General features: G+C 40.6%; 1 protein-coding gene across 5 annotated transcripts in view; it reads right to left on the bottom strand.

The window, feature by feature from the left end:
- The window catches only part of PLCB1 (phospholipase C beta 1), a 1287346-nt gene that overhangs the window by 236312 nt on the left and 1032845 nt on the right, over nucleotides 1–18189 (bottom strand). For all 5 annotated transcript variants that reach the window (XR_003941444.1, XM_030196316.1, XM_030196317.1 and 2 more), the window contains one exon: nucleotides 6073–6159. Coding sequence is in view for 4 of the 5 variants with exons in the window: in XM_030196316.1 (XP_030052176.1) it covers nucleotides 6073–6159 (87 nt within the window). In the remaining variant the exon portion in view is untranslated. The remainder of the gene's footprint in view (nucleotides 1–6072; nucleotides 6160–18189) is intronic.

The raw sequence follows: 18189 nt of genomic DNA, 5'->3' as shown, positions 1-18189 counted from the left end.
TACTGAGAAAAATTAAATTAATACGGCACAGCGGTAGTCTAAGCTTTGCCAATGAGAAACAAAATGTAATTGTACACGCAAATTATATGTGTATTGATTATTTTCACAAAGTTAGCTAGAATATTTGGATAATCTGTTTTCCTGCAGCTGTCATGACCCACAAAGGGATCAATATATATTTCATGATCTTCAACCATTTCAGCCTTACTCTTCTGCAGGAACAATTCTTAAAATAATGAGATTGAACTTTATCAGGCAAATAAACAGCAATCTGTCTTCTGAACAGAAGACTGGACCTCGGGGAATTAATTCACCAGAGTTCTGCAACAGGCTATCTGTTTTAATGTGAAGAAATAATTGTCCTTTGTTTTTTGCTACTTGTTGTGTTACATCAAACATAAAACCTTCACACAAATTAATCAGCAGAAGAGCTAATTAACTAAAAAAGAGATCTGGACAAAATCTTTGTCCTAAATATGGGCAAAGTATTTTTTTTTGTTACATTTGTACCCCATGCTTTCCCACTCATGACAGGCTCAGTGTGGCTTACATGGGGCAATAGAGAGTTAAGTGACTTGCCCAGAGTCACAAGGAGCTGCCTGTGCCTGAAGTGGGAATTGAACTCAGTTCCTCAGTACCAAAGTACACCACCCTAACCACTAGGCCACTCCTCCAGTATTAATTAAGTAGGCCTTTCTTAAACATAATTTTGAGGTATGCAAAAAAATTACACATGGACACAAATTTCCATGGGACAGCATCTAAGGTGCCCTGAACTAACATGAATATCTTACTGTACAGCAGGACAAAAATGTTGCATGTTCACAGGTTGGACAATTTGCTCATATTTACTATACCCAAAACTTTATTCATATTCAGTGAGTTGCTGTACTATATGATCATGCAAAGCAGCTTATTAACTATGGGGTCCTGTTACGGTGCACCGAACAGTGGCCTGCATTATTGTAGACGCATGTATTGGATGCGCGCAGGTTCATTTTCCAGCACACCTGCAAAAAAAGACCTTTTTTGGGGGGGCCAAAAATAGCCGTGTGGCAAAATGAAAATAGATGCACATCTATTTTGGGCCTCATTGACTTAGAGGTAAGGTCTCATGTGTTAACCGGGCAGTAATCATCAGCGCGCATACAATGCCGATTACCGCCCGGTTAGCGCCATGCGCCAGAAAGTTTCCAGTGCACATTGTGGGCATGCATAAAAAATGAAATTACCACCCATGCCACGCGGTAGCTGGGTGGTAGTTAAGAATTGGCGCATGTTGGCACCTAAGCGGCTTAGTAATTCTGCAAAAACCTGACCGGGTCGAAGACCAAGGCTACCCACCTTTGCACCAGAGCATACACTAACCCACAAATTCTGTATAAGTCGCTCAAATTTTGGTGCACAATTTTGCGCAGAGATCTCAGATACAATTGGTTAAATTGGTGGTATCAATCAATAATTGGCCTTAACACGTATTAATTGGCATTAATTACTGGTTATGCATGTGTATAACCTGCAGGCCTAATTCATCTCATGTGCAACTCCAAAGAAGGTGGTTCAGCATGGGTAGTGGGTAACAGCGAAGCCCACTTATTCCTGCCCCTAGCGGCGGCCATTCCAAAATCGCTGCCATGACCTCTACCAGCAGCTTCTTGGTACTTCATTTCTGCCCCCAACTGCCCCTGCTGGACCCCAGGGAGGGGGCCTTGTCCTGCATGTTGGAGGGCCATGTTGGAGGGCTGGGAGGGGATGGGGGGTTTGAGAGTTGGAAGGAGGGGGAGGCTTGGAGTTCCTTGAGAGGGGGGAAGGGGTATCAGGTCCAGAAGGCCTCTGCACATTTTTTTTTGTTGTTGTTATGCAAGCCATGGCAGAATATTGGCCAGGACCTGCATATGCTCCGGTGGCCAGCATTGGGACAATTTGCCATGGATATTCAGTGCCGTTGCCTGCACTTGGCCTGACACTGAATTTCTGGGGTTAATTTAGCTGGTGATGGTTAGCATTTTAAACAAAGTTGACCACCGCTGGCTGAATATAGGCTGGACAGTGTTTAGCTATGTAACCGCAAAACTTTGGAATTCCCTGTCTCCACTACTAACTACTACTACTACTACTTGACATTTCTAAAGCGCTACTAGGGTTACGCAGCGCTGTACAGTTTAACAAAGAAGGATAGTCCCTGCTCAAAGGAGCTTAAGACAAGAAAACTCATATAGGAAGTTTAAAGCTGATCTAAAGACTTGGCTTTCTAAGCATTCATTGGGTTTTAGGGGCCAACATAAACAATAGAACCTGTAGTATATTTTCGTTCTGTGCCCTGAGAAATTGTCTATGGGTACAGATCATTGTGCTATTCATATTTCCTCCCTTTTGTGTTGTTTTGGTAAGTGTCTTATATTTCATTAATTGGTTTTTGTTTTACATTTTATTTCAGTTCTCCAGACTGCGCTGGTATTGCAAACTGCCTTAATATTTATTTATTACATTTGTATCCCACATTTTCCCACCTATTTGCAGGCTCAATGTGGCTTACATAGTACCGGAGAGGCTTTGAAGTTTCCGGTGAACAAATACAAGGCAATGTTGTGATAGGATAGAGTTTATGTAGCACTATCACATTAGGGAGTCGTACAACGGAAGAGTTGAGTAATGACCATTACATACTTGAGTTTTGTTGTGTAGCAGAGTTCAGGCAGTTAGTTGGGTCGGTAGGGTATGCCTTTCGGAACAGGTTAGTCTTTAGTGATTTCTGGACGTTTAGGTAGTTGTACGTTGTTTTCAAGGCTTTTGGTAATGCACTCCATAATTGCATGCTTATGTAGGAGAAACTGGATGCGTAGATTGATTTGTATTTAAGACCTTTGCAGCTTGGGTAGTGAAGATTTAGAAATGTTTGTGTTGATTCGGATATGTTTCTGGTTGGTAAGTCGATCAGGTCTGCCATGTATCCCGTGGCTTCACCGTACATGATTTTGTGAACCAGGGTGCAGATTTTGAAAGCAATCATGCTTATTTTCGAAAGAGAAGGACACCCATCTTTCGACACAATTCGGGAGATGGGCGTTCTTCTCGCAAGGTCATCCAAATCGGCATAATCGAAAGCCAATTTTTTGACATCCCCCACCATATTATCGAAACGTTTTTAGCGCACTAAAATTGTGGGCATGCTAAACTTTAGAGACGTCAATGCATTCCTATGGGCATCTCTAACATTTAGCATGCCCACAATTTTAGCGTGCGCCAAAAATGTGACTACGCCTTAGTAAAAGATGCCCTTTATTTCTTGCTCACTATATCTGAAACATTCTAAGCAAGATACAAAAATATACACATAGTAAAATATAAAAATACAAATCAAACTACTAAAAATAAAATAAACAACTCAACATAAATATAAGACCATACATTACTATAAAGCAAAGCAGCATCATTAACAAAGGAAAATCACATCATTAATCTAACTGCCCATATGCTTGAACAAAACAAATGGGTTTTTAATTCTCTCTTGAGCTGGGCAGTATTTTGCATAGCACGGACCTCAATAGGCAAAGAGTTCCATAACTTGGGGCCCCTAAAATAGAAAACAGAGGATCTAAACTCCTCCTAGTAAACCTGCTGAAATGATGAAATCAGAAGCGGAGCCAGGTTGACGGCGCGGGGGGAGTGAAAGCGGCGCAAGAGCAGACTTCCGCCAGCGCTGGCACACATTTTCAATGTAAGATAATGAGAAAAAAAATAGGCGCCTGCGGAACTCCATTTTGGGGAGCAGCCGCTCCCCTGGTGCCCCACCTAGCTACACCACTGAATGGAATCTCAAGCAACTGTTGTTCTCAGAGCACAGGATGGTTGATAGCATCTTAGAGTGGAACTGAGTGTTGGAGAAACACAACCATTCAATACTATAAGAAACGATAATAAAATTTAAAACTCAATCCGAAACTTCACAGGAAGCCTCCTAAATTTGTAAAGCTTTCTGCACATGTAAAGAATGTTTTACACAAGGGAAGGGTCTCTTCTAAAATTATACAGTGGTATATGTGCATAACAAGTAGGCATATAGGGCTAGATTCTATATATGGCGCCTGAAAAATCCACGTGGTAAAAAAATATGTCTAGGTGTATTCTTTATTGAACACCTACATTTTATAGAATAGGCTTTAATTTCCACGCAGTGTATAGAATTATGCTGAGCACCACTCCATGCAACCAAATTTGGTCGTTTCCTTTTAGACCATGTTTTACTTGGCATAAATCCCGACACCTAAATTATGCACAGAAGGGGTATAATCTATAATAATGTGCACCGATTTCAGAAATGCCACACCTCACCCATGGCCACACCCCCTTTTCATTTATGCAACCTAGAACTTACCCGCAACGCACTGCAGAATACACTATGGGGTCCTTTTACAAAGGCACACTAGCATTTTTAGCTAAAAATAAGCACTTGCTAAATGTTAGAGACGCCCATATATTTCAATGGGCATCTCTAGCATTTAGCATGCGCTAATCATTAGCGTGCACTAAAACTGCTAGTTTGCCTTTGTAAGAGACCCCCTTAGCGAGTTCTGTGCAGAAATATTAATTAATGCCAGTCAGTGCTGATAAATGCTTGTTAACATCCAATTAACAGCACTGATTAGCTTGTTAACCAATTAAATTACACAAACTGTTATAGAATACGCTTTGATTTCTGCACGGAAATTAAGGCGCCATATATAGAATTTGGGGGACAGATAAGTGCGTCTCCTTTTATGCAATCTGAATTTAGATGTTCCCGAGGGCATAGTTTGGGCAGAGTAGAGAAGAGTTGTGTCCTTTTTCCTATTTGTTGATTGTCCTAAGGGCTCTGTTTACTAAGCCGTGCTAGATTTGCATTAGCATTATTAGTGCACCCAAAATATTCCTATGGGCGTCTTCACGGTTAGCGCATGCTAATTTTTAGCACATGCTACAAACGCTAGCGCACCTTAGAAAAGAGGGCCCTTAATATGGTTCTGGTGTGGATCATTTTCAAATGGCATGACAGGGAGTGTAATCCCTTAGGTCTGTTCTCGTAGTCATCACTGTTCCCATCCTAAGAACCTGATTCCAGACAATGCGGGCATTGGTGCCTCTAAAGGTGAACCCCCCTTACCTCTTCGAGGTAGGTCCCTAATCAAAAAGGTGATACATAAATGAAAAGAAAACACAAGAGATAATAAATCTCATCTCCATCCTCACACAGAAAAAGGGAAGAAAGAGATAACAGTTAAGAGAACAGAGAATGAAGAAGCTAGTTCCCAGAACACGGTGAGCAAGTGGAACATTTGACAATCTTTTTACACAATTGAGTTTGGCAACTGATTTCAAATCGTATTTAAAATTACAAAACAGAAGTGTCTTCAGCTACTCAAGAATTCATTTAAAACTGCTTTGAAACAGGGGTTGAAGAATATTAAACAATTATTATTGTAGTCATATTGCCATAGCATATAACGGTGTGATAGCCATGTTAATCCACTTTTAAAAGTAATAAATAGAAATAAATAAAATAAAAAAGAAGGTATGATGATACCTTCTTATTGGACTAACAACACACTTTAGACCAGCCTTCGAAAGCAATATCTTCTGCTTTCCGACTCCATTTTGTTTTATTTCTGTTTATAGCATATAATGAAAGGTCAGTTTTCTGGCTTAATTGGAGCTGATTTTTCCTTTTAACAACAGAACAGATTTCAGATCAAGTGACCTTTCTCACAGTAGGGTATTGTTCAACTTAGAAATAGGGCTTTTCCTCTTTTTTTTTGGTAGCATTTGCAGTTCATAATACACAGCAGTGCAGTGAACAGTGCCCTCTGCTGTTTAAGAGCATCCTTTACATACCAATTCCTAAACCTTTTCTTCTTTCCCATTGCAAATTTCCATCATCAAAAAGCTATTGCATTACATTTATTGCTAGATGGAATCTGGAATGATTGTTACCACATAAAAACTTTGATTAGAACACTGATCATGATTATAAAACAATTGTTTACAGAACACTGCAAAATGTACAATAATGTTAAAAAAAGAAAAAACAAACATTACCTTAGGCTTTTCATCCAGTATCTGCTGGCGAATCTCCTTATGTGTCTCTATGAGTTTTTCTTGCCTTTTACTTTGAGCATCTTCTAACTAAAATAAGTAAAACATGTAAGAAAACCACATGTAATATAAAATAGCATAGTATGCTGAAAAAAAGCACTTGGACAGGACAAAATATTTTTTGCTGGTGGGTTACTGAAATCTATTTTATTAAGAAACAAAACAAGGCCATGGAATAACATTTACAATGACAGTATAGAATTATTCCTTCAAACTATTATGCTCCATCCTAGTAGCAAAACATACCACAATTTTTAAATTTTACAAACTCCTATCTTGAGCAAATTCATAAGGAGATGTGCAGTTACAGTCTTTTTAAGGCACCTACGTTAGGTGATTTTATAAAGACAAGTAGGTACTTACCTAAGAAGTTTAAATCTGGTATAAAAACTTGGCTTTTTAAATAGGTTTTTGCCTCAGAATTTTAATTTTCTAAGAGTTAGTGTACACTATTACAGTCACCAATGTGTTCTTCCTATCTCCTTTTTTCCTTCCTACTTCTTTCCCTCCCTTTACCCTCCCCTGCTTAGGTATAAGTGACCTGGTTTGAATGACTCTCTTCTTTTTCATTTCTTTGTTTTATGTTTTTTTATTAGATTGTAAACCGCCCAGTTCTGCGAGTCAGCTTGGGTAGTATAGCAAGTTTTAATAAACTATAAACAACCTAGTATCTACTTGTCTTGACAAAATACTAGATTAAGTGGCAAGTGTGAACATTTACAGCAGCCCAACAGCTGGTGCACATGCCCGTGCAAAAATCTGTCAAATACATGCATAAATTACAGTAATTTATAATCCCTGCACATACTTGTGTGTTGTACCCACCCACTGCCCAAACTCCACCCCTGTGCATACCCACTCACAAGCCTTCTAATTCTATTAAAGTCAGGTGCCCAAATTTCTACTTAACACACAAAGTTGTGCAAGGAATTTATAAAATGAGGTCTGTTATGTGCTTAACTAAGGAGCCCTTTTACTAAGACGCATAGGCCCTACATGGACACAATGTGCGTCAGATTAGAACGAAGCCTTGCGCCGGAAGAAGAGGACCTTGGCTGGCGGGGGTTGGGGTCCCCCACCAGCAAAGATAGCCAATGGCGACGGCGGGAAAGGGTTGGTGGCAGGAGGGTGGTCGAGAGGGTTGTCGGCAGGGGGGGAGTCAAAGATGTTGGTGGTGGTGGCGGTGGCGGGGGGTTCGGCAGCACCGGGGGGGGGGGGGGGGGGGGAAATGTGCCCTCTAACCTCGGACTCTGCACCCCCCCTCCCACCGAAGTCTGGCTACGCCCCTGTTTAGCCTATACTATAAAATTTAGATGTACTTTATTTATTTGTTGCATTTGTATCCCACATTTTCCCACCTATTTGCAGGCTCAATGTGGCTTACAATTTTCTGTCATGACTTATGCCATTTCAGAGTAAAGATACAATTGGTAATGGATATAGAACATGGATGATAAAATGAACAGTCAAGTAAAAAAGGGAAAAAGCATTCATTAGGTATCAAATATTGAACATGGATAACATAATAAAATTAGGCAATACATCTAAATTTTATAGTATAGGCGTGTTTTTCTTCCATGTGGAATTTTCAGGTGCCATATATAGAATCTAGCCCTAAGCACTAACTGGTGATATTCAGCGGGAGATAACTGGTTATCTCCCGCTGAATATTGCCAGATAAGATAGCAAGTTAAGTGCCATTTAACCGTCCAGGAGCCAGTGTTCCCCAAATCGATCCTGGAGTATCTCCTTGCCAGTCAGATTTTCAGCAATACCAAAGTGTGTGGCTACACGCTGCCATCTTCTGGCGAGCGATTCAACCTTTGGCAAAGCAACTGTGCTGGGTTTTTATTTTTTATTTTTTAAATCTACTATGCTGCCATAGTCATTTGCACAAAAAAAAGCAACACTGGGCCTTCAAGAGAGAGATAACAGCCGTCCTTTATTATTACAAAACCCCGACACGGGCCGTGTTTCGGCGCACAAGCACCTGCCTCAGGGGTCAGCTAAGGTCTTCGTATTGTATAAGAAGCAGTAATCAGACAAATGTATGAAGTCATCTGGTTCCAAATAGAGTAGTTAGCTCATGCCAGACGTGCATTCAATCAAGCTGGACGCTGTCTTGAAAAAACGCCAAAGGACGGCTGTTATCTCTCTCTTGAAGGCCCAGTGTTGCTTTTTTGTGTGTATTGTATGCTTGTATGCTGCAAAACCCTCTCTTCTGTGCCTGGCCATAGTCATTTGGCCATTAATTATATATGGTGGAAACTAGGGTATACACCATTTTAACCATTTGGTGACAAAGATCACACTATAGCCCCTGACACAGCTATTTTGGGCGAAACATAGCCTGTGTTGGGCGTTTTATTGGGTTGTAACCCTAAAATAAAGATTAATTTGCACCACCGACTGATCTGGTTCACTTGTGTTTCCACATTGGATTTTGCAGACCGTCTGCTTTGTTGCTTTTTAAGATTTTCAGGATATCCACAATGAATATGCCTGACATCAATTTGCATACACTGCCTCCATTATATGCAAATCAATATCATGCATATTCATTATGGATATCCTGAAAACCTGACTGGCAAGGACCGACTTAGGAAATACTGTCCTAAACTGAGGCACCAATTAATAGAATTACTACCTCTGTGGGCAGGATTTTGTAAAAAAAAAAGAAAGCTACGCTTCAGCAGGCTACCCTGTAGCTACATTTCTTGTGACAGTTTGTGATGGCACTCATTTGCAAACTTTCCTGGGAAAAGGACGTTAAGCTGTGGGAAGTCTCACGAGTTAGCACATCATCTTATAACAGCATCCAATGATCCTGTGTTGACACCGTAGGCTGGATTCTATAAATTGCTCTTAGTGCTGATTCCTGCACCCAAACTTGAAGTGCCAGACTTACACGTACTGAAACCTAATGTAAATGCTGGCGCCCAACCTAGGCATGCTGACCCAGTTTTCTATAACTATGTGCATAACCTTTTGGAATGCCCAGGCCCATACTCTTCCCATGGCTACGCCCCCTTTTGAATTATGCACTATGGGAGTTAGGTTCTTTGCCTTTTAGAATAGCCAGTTGCTTGTGCAAATGTTATTGGATGCCAATTAAAATCAATAATTGGTTGTTAGCACCCAATTATTAAAGGTTAACAGCTTGTTAGTGAATTAATTTATAGCTCCTTTTACTAAGCCATGGTAGTAATGCTTGGCGCAGAAAATGCACGCAGCCCATTTAATTCCTATGGGCTTCATTGCATTTGTCTCACGGGAGTCACTACCATGGCTTAGTAAAAGGAGCCCTTATCCATGCATCTCTGGATCATGCACAAGAATAACCATACTGGGTCAAACCAATGGACCATCTAGTCCGGTATCCTGTTTCCAACATTGGCCAAGCCAGGTCACAAGTACCTGGCAGAAACCCAAATACTAGCAACACTCCATAGACGAATCCCAGGGCAAGCAGTGGCTTCCCCATGTCTGTCTCAATAGCAGACTATAGACTTTTCCTCCATGAACTTGTCCAAACTTTTTTTAAACCCAGATATGCTAACTGCTGTTACTACATCCTCTGGCAAAGAGTTCCAGAGCTTAGCTGTTTGCTGAGTGAAAATCCTCCTATTTGTTTTAAAAGTATTTCCATGTAACTTCCTTGAGTGTCCCATAGTCTGGGCGCCATATATAGAATCCGGGGCCACATGTCTGCAAAAGAAATTCTGGTAATACTAGCGGAATTCCCATTTTTATTCTGTTTTACTGTTGCTTTAAACCAGCTTCGATAAAGAGCATTTAAATGGCTTTGAAACACACATTACAGGCACCGATGATAATTAACAATTCTGAGATACAACAGCTTTGAAAGCAGTCATTTATCAAATTGCTCTATTATAAAAAGAAAATGCATATTAACGACTTCTTTTGCATATATTTAATGAACTTCTAAGGAGTCCTATTGAGAACCAACTGGATATTCCATTATCCTAAATTTTATATTTTGCAAACAGCAGCACAAAGAGGCATAATAAAATGAAATACTGTGAAAGTGCTCCTTTAAGTGTTCTGGAGGTGGCAACTCCAAGATTAGTATAAAAGGGAATCTGACAGGTATTGATATTTCTCCTCAGCTGTAGCCTAGTCGCAGTGTTGTGCAAACTGAAGAGACAAAATTGACCCACTCAGTTGTGCATTCTCTTTGCAGCTGGAATTACTACTGCACATTTGCAGCTGGAGTTACTGCTACACATGAATGTGCATTATTTCTCATTTAACCATGTTAGTACATGCTAGTAAATATTAGTAACTCCAGCTATCGGTTTATTAACATGCAGTAAAATAATTAATGTGTGCTGAATCAAATTAATGCATTTAAAAACATTCAAATGTTTAAAAAAATGTTTAACAACAAAAAAGTTTGAAATGAACCAAACACATTGGGGAAAAAAGGTCCACAAATGACCCAAAAATGAACAAACCAAAAATGTCTTTTGTCCACATCCCTAATCCACATGGTTGAGTTTGCTCCTGGTGAAATATTGGTAACTTCCTTTGCTTCGTTTCATAATAATGTACCATAGAAAAATAGATGTGAAGCTCGATTTTTGATATTAACTGGGTAAGAAAAGGAATATCCAGGTCTGGGAATTCACAATTTTTAGATTTTAGAGGAATAACTCAGGACTTGAAAGTGGTGATTTTGGAAAATTGCAGGAAAGTGCTTTACGGTATAAATGTCAGATTTTGCTAAAGTAGTCATCCAATGGGAGCAGTTAGAGAGTTAGGTTACAAAACTCTAAGAGTTATTTTACTAAATTGCAGCGGGTTTTGCACTTAGCACACAGTAACAGCAAAGATTAAATGCAAATCCTATGTGGTAACTGCAGGGGGAATGCCCTACATATTTATTTATTTAGATTTTGCTCACAACTTTTTCAGTAGTAGCTCAAGGTGAGTTATATTCAGGTATGCTGGATATTTCTCTGTCCCAGGAGGGCTCACAATCTAAGTTTGTACTTGAGGCAATGGAGAGTTAAGTGACTTGCCCAAGATCACAAGCAGCAGCAGTGGGATTTGAATCAGCAACCTCTGGATTTCAAGACCGTTGCTCTAACCACTAGGCCACTCCTCCACTCCCACATTTATCACACAAGGTATATAGTTGCACACAGGTAGAATGTTACATGCTTGGGCCAATAATGCAGGGTATCCACATTATTGACCCAGGCATGTAACATAGGTCTGGCACTAACTGTTAAAATGAGAGCTAGCTGGGGCGGCACAGCACAACTGGTTCACAGTCACACCTCCCCTCCTCCTCCCGATACATCTCCTTATTCAATCTCCCCCAGTCGTAGTTCCCATCCCAATACAGACCCCATCTTATCCCCCCTGATGAAAGCTCCCATCTAGCCCAACATAGCCTCCCCATCTAATCCCCCTGATCTTGGCTTCTATCCCCTGATACAGCACCCCTTCTGAAACCACCCCCCCCCCAAAACATTCTAGGGCCCCTCCAAGGATTCCCTCTTGAAAGGCCGCTCCTTCCCTTTCATACAAACCCCACTCCCTTTATGAAACCCCTCACAGTACTCCCACCCGACTTAATTAATTATTTTATTCCATGCAATTGAACCAATAGCTGCAGTTACTAATACACACTACCGCTAAAGTTAGCATTGGTGGGGCAGTGGTCTCTGATGGTAGCAATATTCCTCCACTGCTGCCCAGGTTGGCACCTGATCTAAAATGGCACTGATGACCCTTATTTATAGTCTTTTGCTCCAGCATTAGGCAGCTAACATGACATTTTTACTGCACTGTCTGCCTTTTTAGCATAGGAGACTACAGCACAGGCCTGCACTACACACTACTGCATGGTAAAACCTGCACAGCTTAGTAAAGGGACCTCTAAGCCTTGCACTTTTGAGGTGGCTTTCAGTGGCAGAGAAGTAAGCATGATAGCCCGCCCCCCCCCCCCATCAAATCTCCAAACCCAAGGTCCAAGGGAGTAGTTAGTTGACACATGTGCATGTATTGAAGCATGTGTAAATGCTGATGTCTAGATTTTGTGAAGATGATGTGTATTCCTTTGCTAAACAGGAAATAGATGTATACTTTTCAGACCCACCAAAACCACATCCCTAACATGCTCCGAAGCCCACAAGCCTTCTGAAAAGACTTTCTGTGATCAGACCCGGTCCATAAGGTCCATCCAGTCTGTCCAGTTATCAGTCCTGAGGTAATATCTGGCTTTCTCCTAACTTATGTGCTGCTTATACCACACTTTTTCGAATCCCAACAAACATCAAAGAAGATTTAAAAACAATTAAAGCACTAAAGAAAATGCAAGGTATGACTTCATCAATGGCGATGGGGGAAAACAGTATTGTTTAGAGATCTTCATCTTTGCATTTTAGATTGCAATTAATGTTATAAGTTATGCATGAAGTTCAGTGGTTTCAAAAGTGAAATGCTTCAATCAAAAGAAAATTGTTAATGTTTGCAGTGACTGCATAAATATTCCATAAAAACCCCTAAGACATTCCAACCTGTTGTCAGAACCCATTTTACTCCTCTCTTTCTCACTAATCACATCCCATGAATATCTACAAATTAATTTGCTTATTTATTTCGAGCTTTAAAATACATAAGTTGCATTAGTTCTCAAAGCCATTTCCTCAGGTCAATATTTATGTATCATTTAGAGAAGTGCACAGGGCAATACAATTTCAGTTTTGTTTTCAGTCTGTCTGGCTCTTTTCCTGATTTTCAGAAATATTTAGGTATATTTCACATGTCCATTTTTAAACTTTTTTTATTGATGTACATTAGAGCTTTTTAACATGCTCAGCTCAATGTAATCAGTTAAATCAGTTGTCTGTGCACTAAAGACAAAAGTGTGGTAGATTTTTGCATTTACTGCACCTTAAGTGCAAAACCTAAGGTGTGGTTAGTGCAAAGCCTATGCAATAAAAGTAGAGGGTATGCCCAGCATCTGCTCTACATTTACCATAAAAGGCAGACGCTTACCAAACAAGTCTGCAGTCCATGCCTGACAGATATCACAGGTGTATCCGCACTATCTGCCAAGGCATGGAATGCAGCTCTGTCCCTGAAATGACCTTTAAAAAGAAGCAGCAGTGGCCCAACTGCACTTACCCCCTCCCCGCCGAACAGCTACATCCCTCCCCACATGCTCATCAATCAAGCCACCCCCCCAATCCAAGCCTTACATCGATCATTCACCTCACTCTTATCAGCCCCACCCTGATAATTCCCCCACTCTGTTCACCAATGGATGCCCCTCCTGAGGTAATGGGCCTCCTCATGATCAGACCCCCAGGATCATTAGCCCCATCCGATTCACCTGATCTGTAACCCCACATAATTCAAGCTACCATTGCCAAGCCCCTCTGCTTACTCAGAACCCCCCAACACTCCAACTCTCTGCATGACCCTCCTGACCTCATACATCACTTACCTGATTGGCTAGTGTATGAGACATAAGCACTCCTCTTCCACTCCTGCCCTGATCAAGTCCCAGGGTCACAATGGCAGTTCTGACTCATAGCAGTAGTCCCATGGTTCTACCACTAGGGTCATTCTGCCATATTAGGACCTAATGCCACTGCTGGCTACGTCCTGTCACTCCCTCTTTTCTGCCTATGATCTGCCCCTACCTATGCTAAGCAGCTATCATGGAATTTTTAACAACTTGGTTGGTTTTAATATGAAGTAGCTATTAGTGTGCATCTATGCTAACAGCTGTCAGAATGTGAAACCTGTGCTAGCTGCTTAAGGTAGCTTAGTAAACGTCCTTCTAAATTTTTAAAGGTGCGTTAATGAATCAAGTGTGTGGTAACAAATGCACATCTCTACTCACTCAATCCAGGTGCAAATACATGTCGAGTTCAACAGTGTGAATATGTTTTGCTTGATAAAAGAAATGCACTCCTAGTGATATATTTTGGGTCTGGTAAGAAATTAACACATTCAGAGGGGCATTTTCAATATGACATTTAAATCCAATTGTGGACATGTTGCAAAAAAAAAAAAAAAAAAGGTCCAAAAATCTAGTAGTGAACATGGCAATTTTCAAACCAGAAAAATATCCACTTTTAGTTTTGAAAATGGCCATTTGCTAGACTTTTTGTGCTTAGTGCATCTATCTTTTAGGACCATTTTTGAAAAAAAAAATGAAAAAAGTCCAAGGTAAAAATGCACAAGACAAGCCATTGGGATGTATGGCAGGCCAGCATTCTTAGTAAACTGGCCACACAGACATCTCACTAGAGCAGTGGGGCACCCTAGGGGGCAATGCAGTGGACTTCACGTAAAAGGTCCCAGGAACACAGCTCGCTGTTACCTCCTTATATTGTATGGTGAGTCCTCCAAAACCCACCAAAAATCTTCTGTACTCAATGGTACACCAGTAAAATATCCCCTTATGGCTGCAGGTGTCAGTTATATGTAGGTACAGTAGGTTTTTGGTGGGTTTTGGAGAGCTCACACTTTCCACCACAAGTGTACCAGTTGGAGTGGGATATGGGCCTAGGTTCCCTTCTCTACAGTTCATTGCACTGAATACTAGGCTAGTCCAGGGACCTGCCTGCTGCTTTAATAGGACTGGTCAAAACATCTGAAGCTGTCATAGAGGCTGGTACGTACTGTTGCTTTCACATCTTTGGGGACTGGGAGGGGGTCAGTGACTACTGGAGTAGTAAGGGGGTATATGCCTTAATCCCTCCAGTAGTCATTTATGGTACCTTGCATAACAACATAAGCGTTGCCATACTGTGTCAGACCAAAGGTCCATCAAGCCCAGTATCCTATTTCCAACAGTGGCCAATCCAGCTCATAAGTACCTGGCAAGGTCCCAGAACAGTAAAACAGATGTTATGCTGCTCATCTTAGATATAAGCAGTGGATTTTCCCATCTTAATATTGGCTTATGGACTTTTCTTCCAGGAAGTTATCCAATCCTTTTTTAAACCTTGCTTTGTTACTTTTACCACATTCTCTGGCAACAAATTCCAGAGTTTAATTACATGTTGAGTGAAGAAATATTTTCACTGGTTTGTTTTAAATTTACTACTTAGTAGCTTCATTGCATGCCCCCTAGCCCTAGTATTTTTGGAAAGAGTAAACAAGCAATTCACGTCTACCCATTCCACTCCACTCCACTCCACTCATTATTTTATAGACCTCTTTCGTATCTCTCCTCAGCCGTCTCTTCTCCAAGCTGAAGAGCCCTAGCCGCTTTAGCATTTCCTCATAAGGAAGTTGTCTCATCCCCTTTATCATTTTTGTTGCCCTTCTCTGTACCTTTTCTAATTCTGATATACCTTTTTTGAGATGCGGTGACCAAAATTGCACACAGTATTCAATGTTATTTGACGACTGTATCTTCGCCTTCATTTGCTCATGCAAAAGACCAGTAGGCCAGCTTCCCCTGGAAATGTTTCCAGGGGAAGCTGGCCTACTGGTCTTTTGCATGAGCAAATGAAGGCGAAGAGACAGTCATCAAATAACATTGTGCAGATAAGTTTTTGTTTTTCATTTTTGTATTTTAGCTATTTGAGTAGCACTTTGCACACTGGCACATGTATAGCACTTTCAAAAAATATATGAGAGTAGCCCGATGAAAGAGGTGCTATGTCACTTGGCAATAAAACAGTATTGCCTGAAAATAGTGGTTGTTGCTGAGGGCACTCTTTAAAAAAAAAATGTTTTCAAGAAAAATTATACAAGAATCTGTTTAAGTAAAATATTTTGAAAATGTATACACACTGGTGCTTATACATGGTGGTTCACAGTGTTAATTAATGCGTTTGTAGCAACAAACGTGTAGTCTTGGTTTTGATTGGGGTATTATTACTTATTACCAAAGACTGGGATTGATTCGTGACGTACCCAGCTCTATGACCTGTTACACTTGTGCTGGTAAATGTGAACCCATCAAAACTCACCCAAAACTCACTGTACCAACATGCAGGAGCCCACCTTCACCCCTTAGGGCTATGGTAGTGTTGTACAGTTGTGGGGTTTGGGGGGGCTTTGGGGGGCTCAGCACCCAAGGTAGGGGAGCTATGCACCTGGGAGCAATTTGTGAAGTCCACTGCAGTGCCCCTAGGGTGCCCGGTTGGTGTCCTGGCATGTCAGGGGGACCAGTGCACTACGAATGCTGACTCCTCCCACAACCAAATGCCTTGGGTTAGGTCGTTTTTGAGATGGGTGTCCTCGGTTTCCATTATCGCCAAAAACCGGGGCCGACCATCTCAAAAACGACCTAAGGAGGATCATCTCTAAGGTTGACCTAAATTTCAAGATTTGGGCGTCCCCGACCGTATTATCGAAATGAAAGATGGACATCCATCTTGTTTCGATAATATGGGTTGCCCCACTCCTTTATGGGGGCCGTCCTGCGAGGACAGCCTCATGAAAACTTGGGCGCCCTGTTCGATTATGCCCCTCCACTTCTCATTAATCCATGCTTTTGAATATGGTCTGTTATTTTGTTCTTTATAATAGTCTCTACCATTTTGCCTAGTACCAACGGATCACCTCTGGAACCGTTTCTAAAAATTGGCATTGCATTGGTCACCCTCTAATCTTCTTGTACCATTCTTGATTTTAAAGATAAATTACATATTACTAACAATAACTCTGCAAGTTCATTTTTTAGTTCTAACAGTACTCTGGGATGTATACTATCTGGTCCAGGCGATTTGCTACTCTTCAATTTGTCAAATTGCCCCATTACATCTTCAAGGTTTATTGAGATTTGTATCAGGTTTTCTGACTTCAGCATTGAATACCATTTCTGGCACTGGTATCTCTCCCACATCTTCCTTGGTGAAAACCGAAGGAAAGAATTAATTTAATCTCTCCGCTATGGCCTTGTCTTTCCTGAGTGCCCCTTTTACCCCTCAATCATCTAGTGGTCCAACTAATTGTTTTACAGGCTTTTTACTTCTAATATACCTAAAAATGTTTTTAGTATATGTTTTTGCCTCCAGTGCAATCTTCTTTTCAGTCTCCCTTTGCCTTCCTTATCAGTGCTTTGCACTTCATTTGCCATTCCTTATGCTGCTTCTTATTATTTTCAGTCAGATCCTTTTTCCATTTTCTGAAGGATTTTTTTTGTTCTAATAGCTTCCTTCACCACACTTTTCAACCATGCCAGCTGCCGTTTGGTTTTCTCTCTTTTTTTTTTTTTTTTAGTACATGGAATATATCTGTTCTGGGCTTCCATGATGGTATTTTTGAACAACATCTACACCTGATGTAAATTTTTGACCTTTGCATTTATATACAAATGCCAGAAGCCTAAGAAACAAGATGGGAGAGTTAGAATATATTGCATTTATTTATTTTTTACCATTCTCCTCATTTTATCATAGCCTCCTTTTTGAAAGTTAAATGATAATGTATTGGATTTCCTATGTGTTCTTCTAAAGAGATTAAATCAAATCTGACCATGTTATGATCACTGTTATCAAGTGGACCATCACCTCTTGCACCAGATCATGCACTCCACTGAGGACTAGGTATAGAATTGTTCCCCTTCTTGTTGATTCCTTAACCAGTTGCTCTATAAAGCAATCCTTGATTTCATCAAGGAGTTTTACCTCCCTAGCATGCCCTGATGTTACATTTTCCCTCTTAATATCGGAGTAATTGAAATCACCCATTATTATTGTGTTCTCCAGTTTGTTCGCCTCTCTAATTTCTGATAACACTTCTGCATCTGTCTGTTCATCCTGGCCAGATGGATGGTAGTACATTCCTATCAATATCCTTTTCCCCTTTACACATGGAATTTCTATCCATATGTTTTGTGTCCTGTAGAATTTTTAGTCTATTCGATTCTAGGCCCTACTTAACATATAATGCTACCCCTCCACCAATTTGATCCACCCTATTACTGTGCTATAATTTGCACCCTGGTATAACAATGTCCCACTGGTTATCTTCCTTCCACCTGTTCTCAGAGATGCTTATTATATCTATATTTTCATTTAGTGCAATATATTCTAACTCTTCCATCTTGTTTCT

This window comes from Microcaecilia unicolor, chromosome 3, assembly GCF_901765095.1.
Source record: "Microcaecilia unicolor chromosome 3, aMicUni1.1, whole genome shotgun sequence".
In the NCBI taxonomy this organism is placed as follows: domain Eukaryota; kingdom Metazoa; phylum Chordata; class Amphibia; order Gymnophiona; family Siphonopidae; genus Microcaecilia; species Microcaecilia unicolor.
Note: the sequence above shows the minus strand (reverse complement) of the source record. Positions and strands in the feature narration are given on the sequence as shown.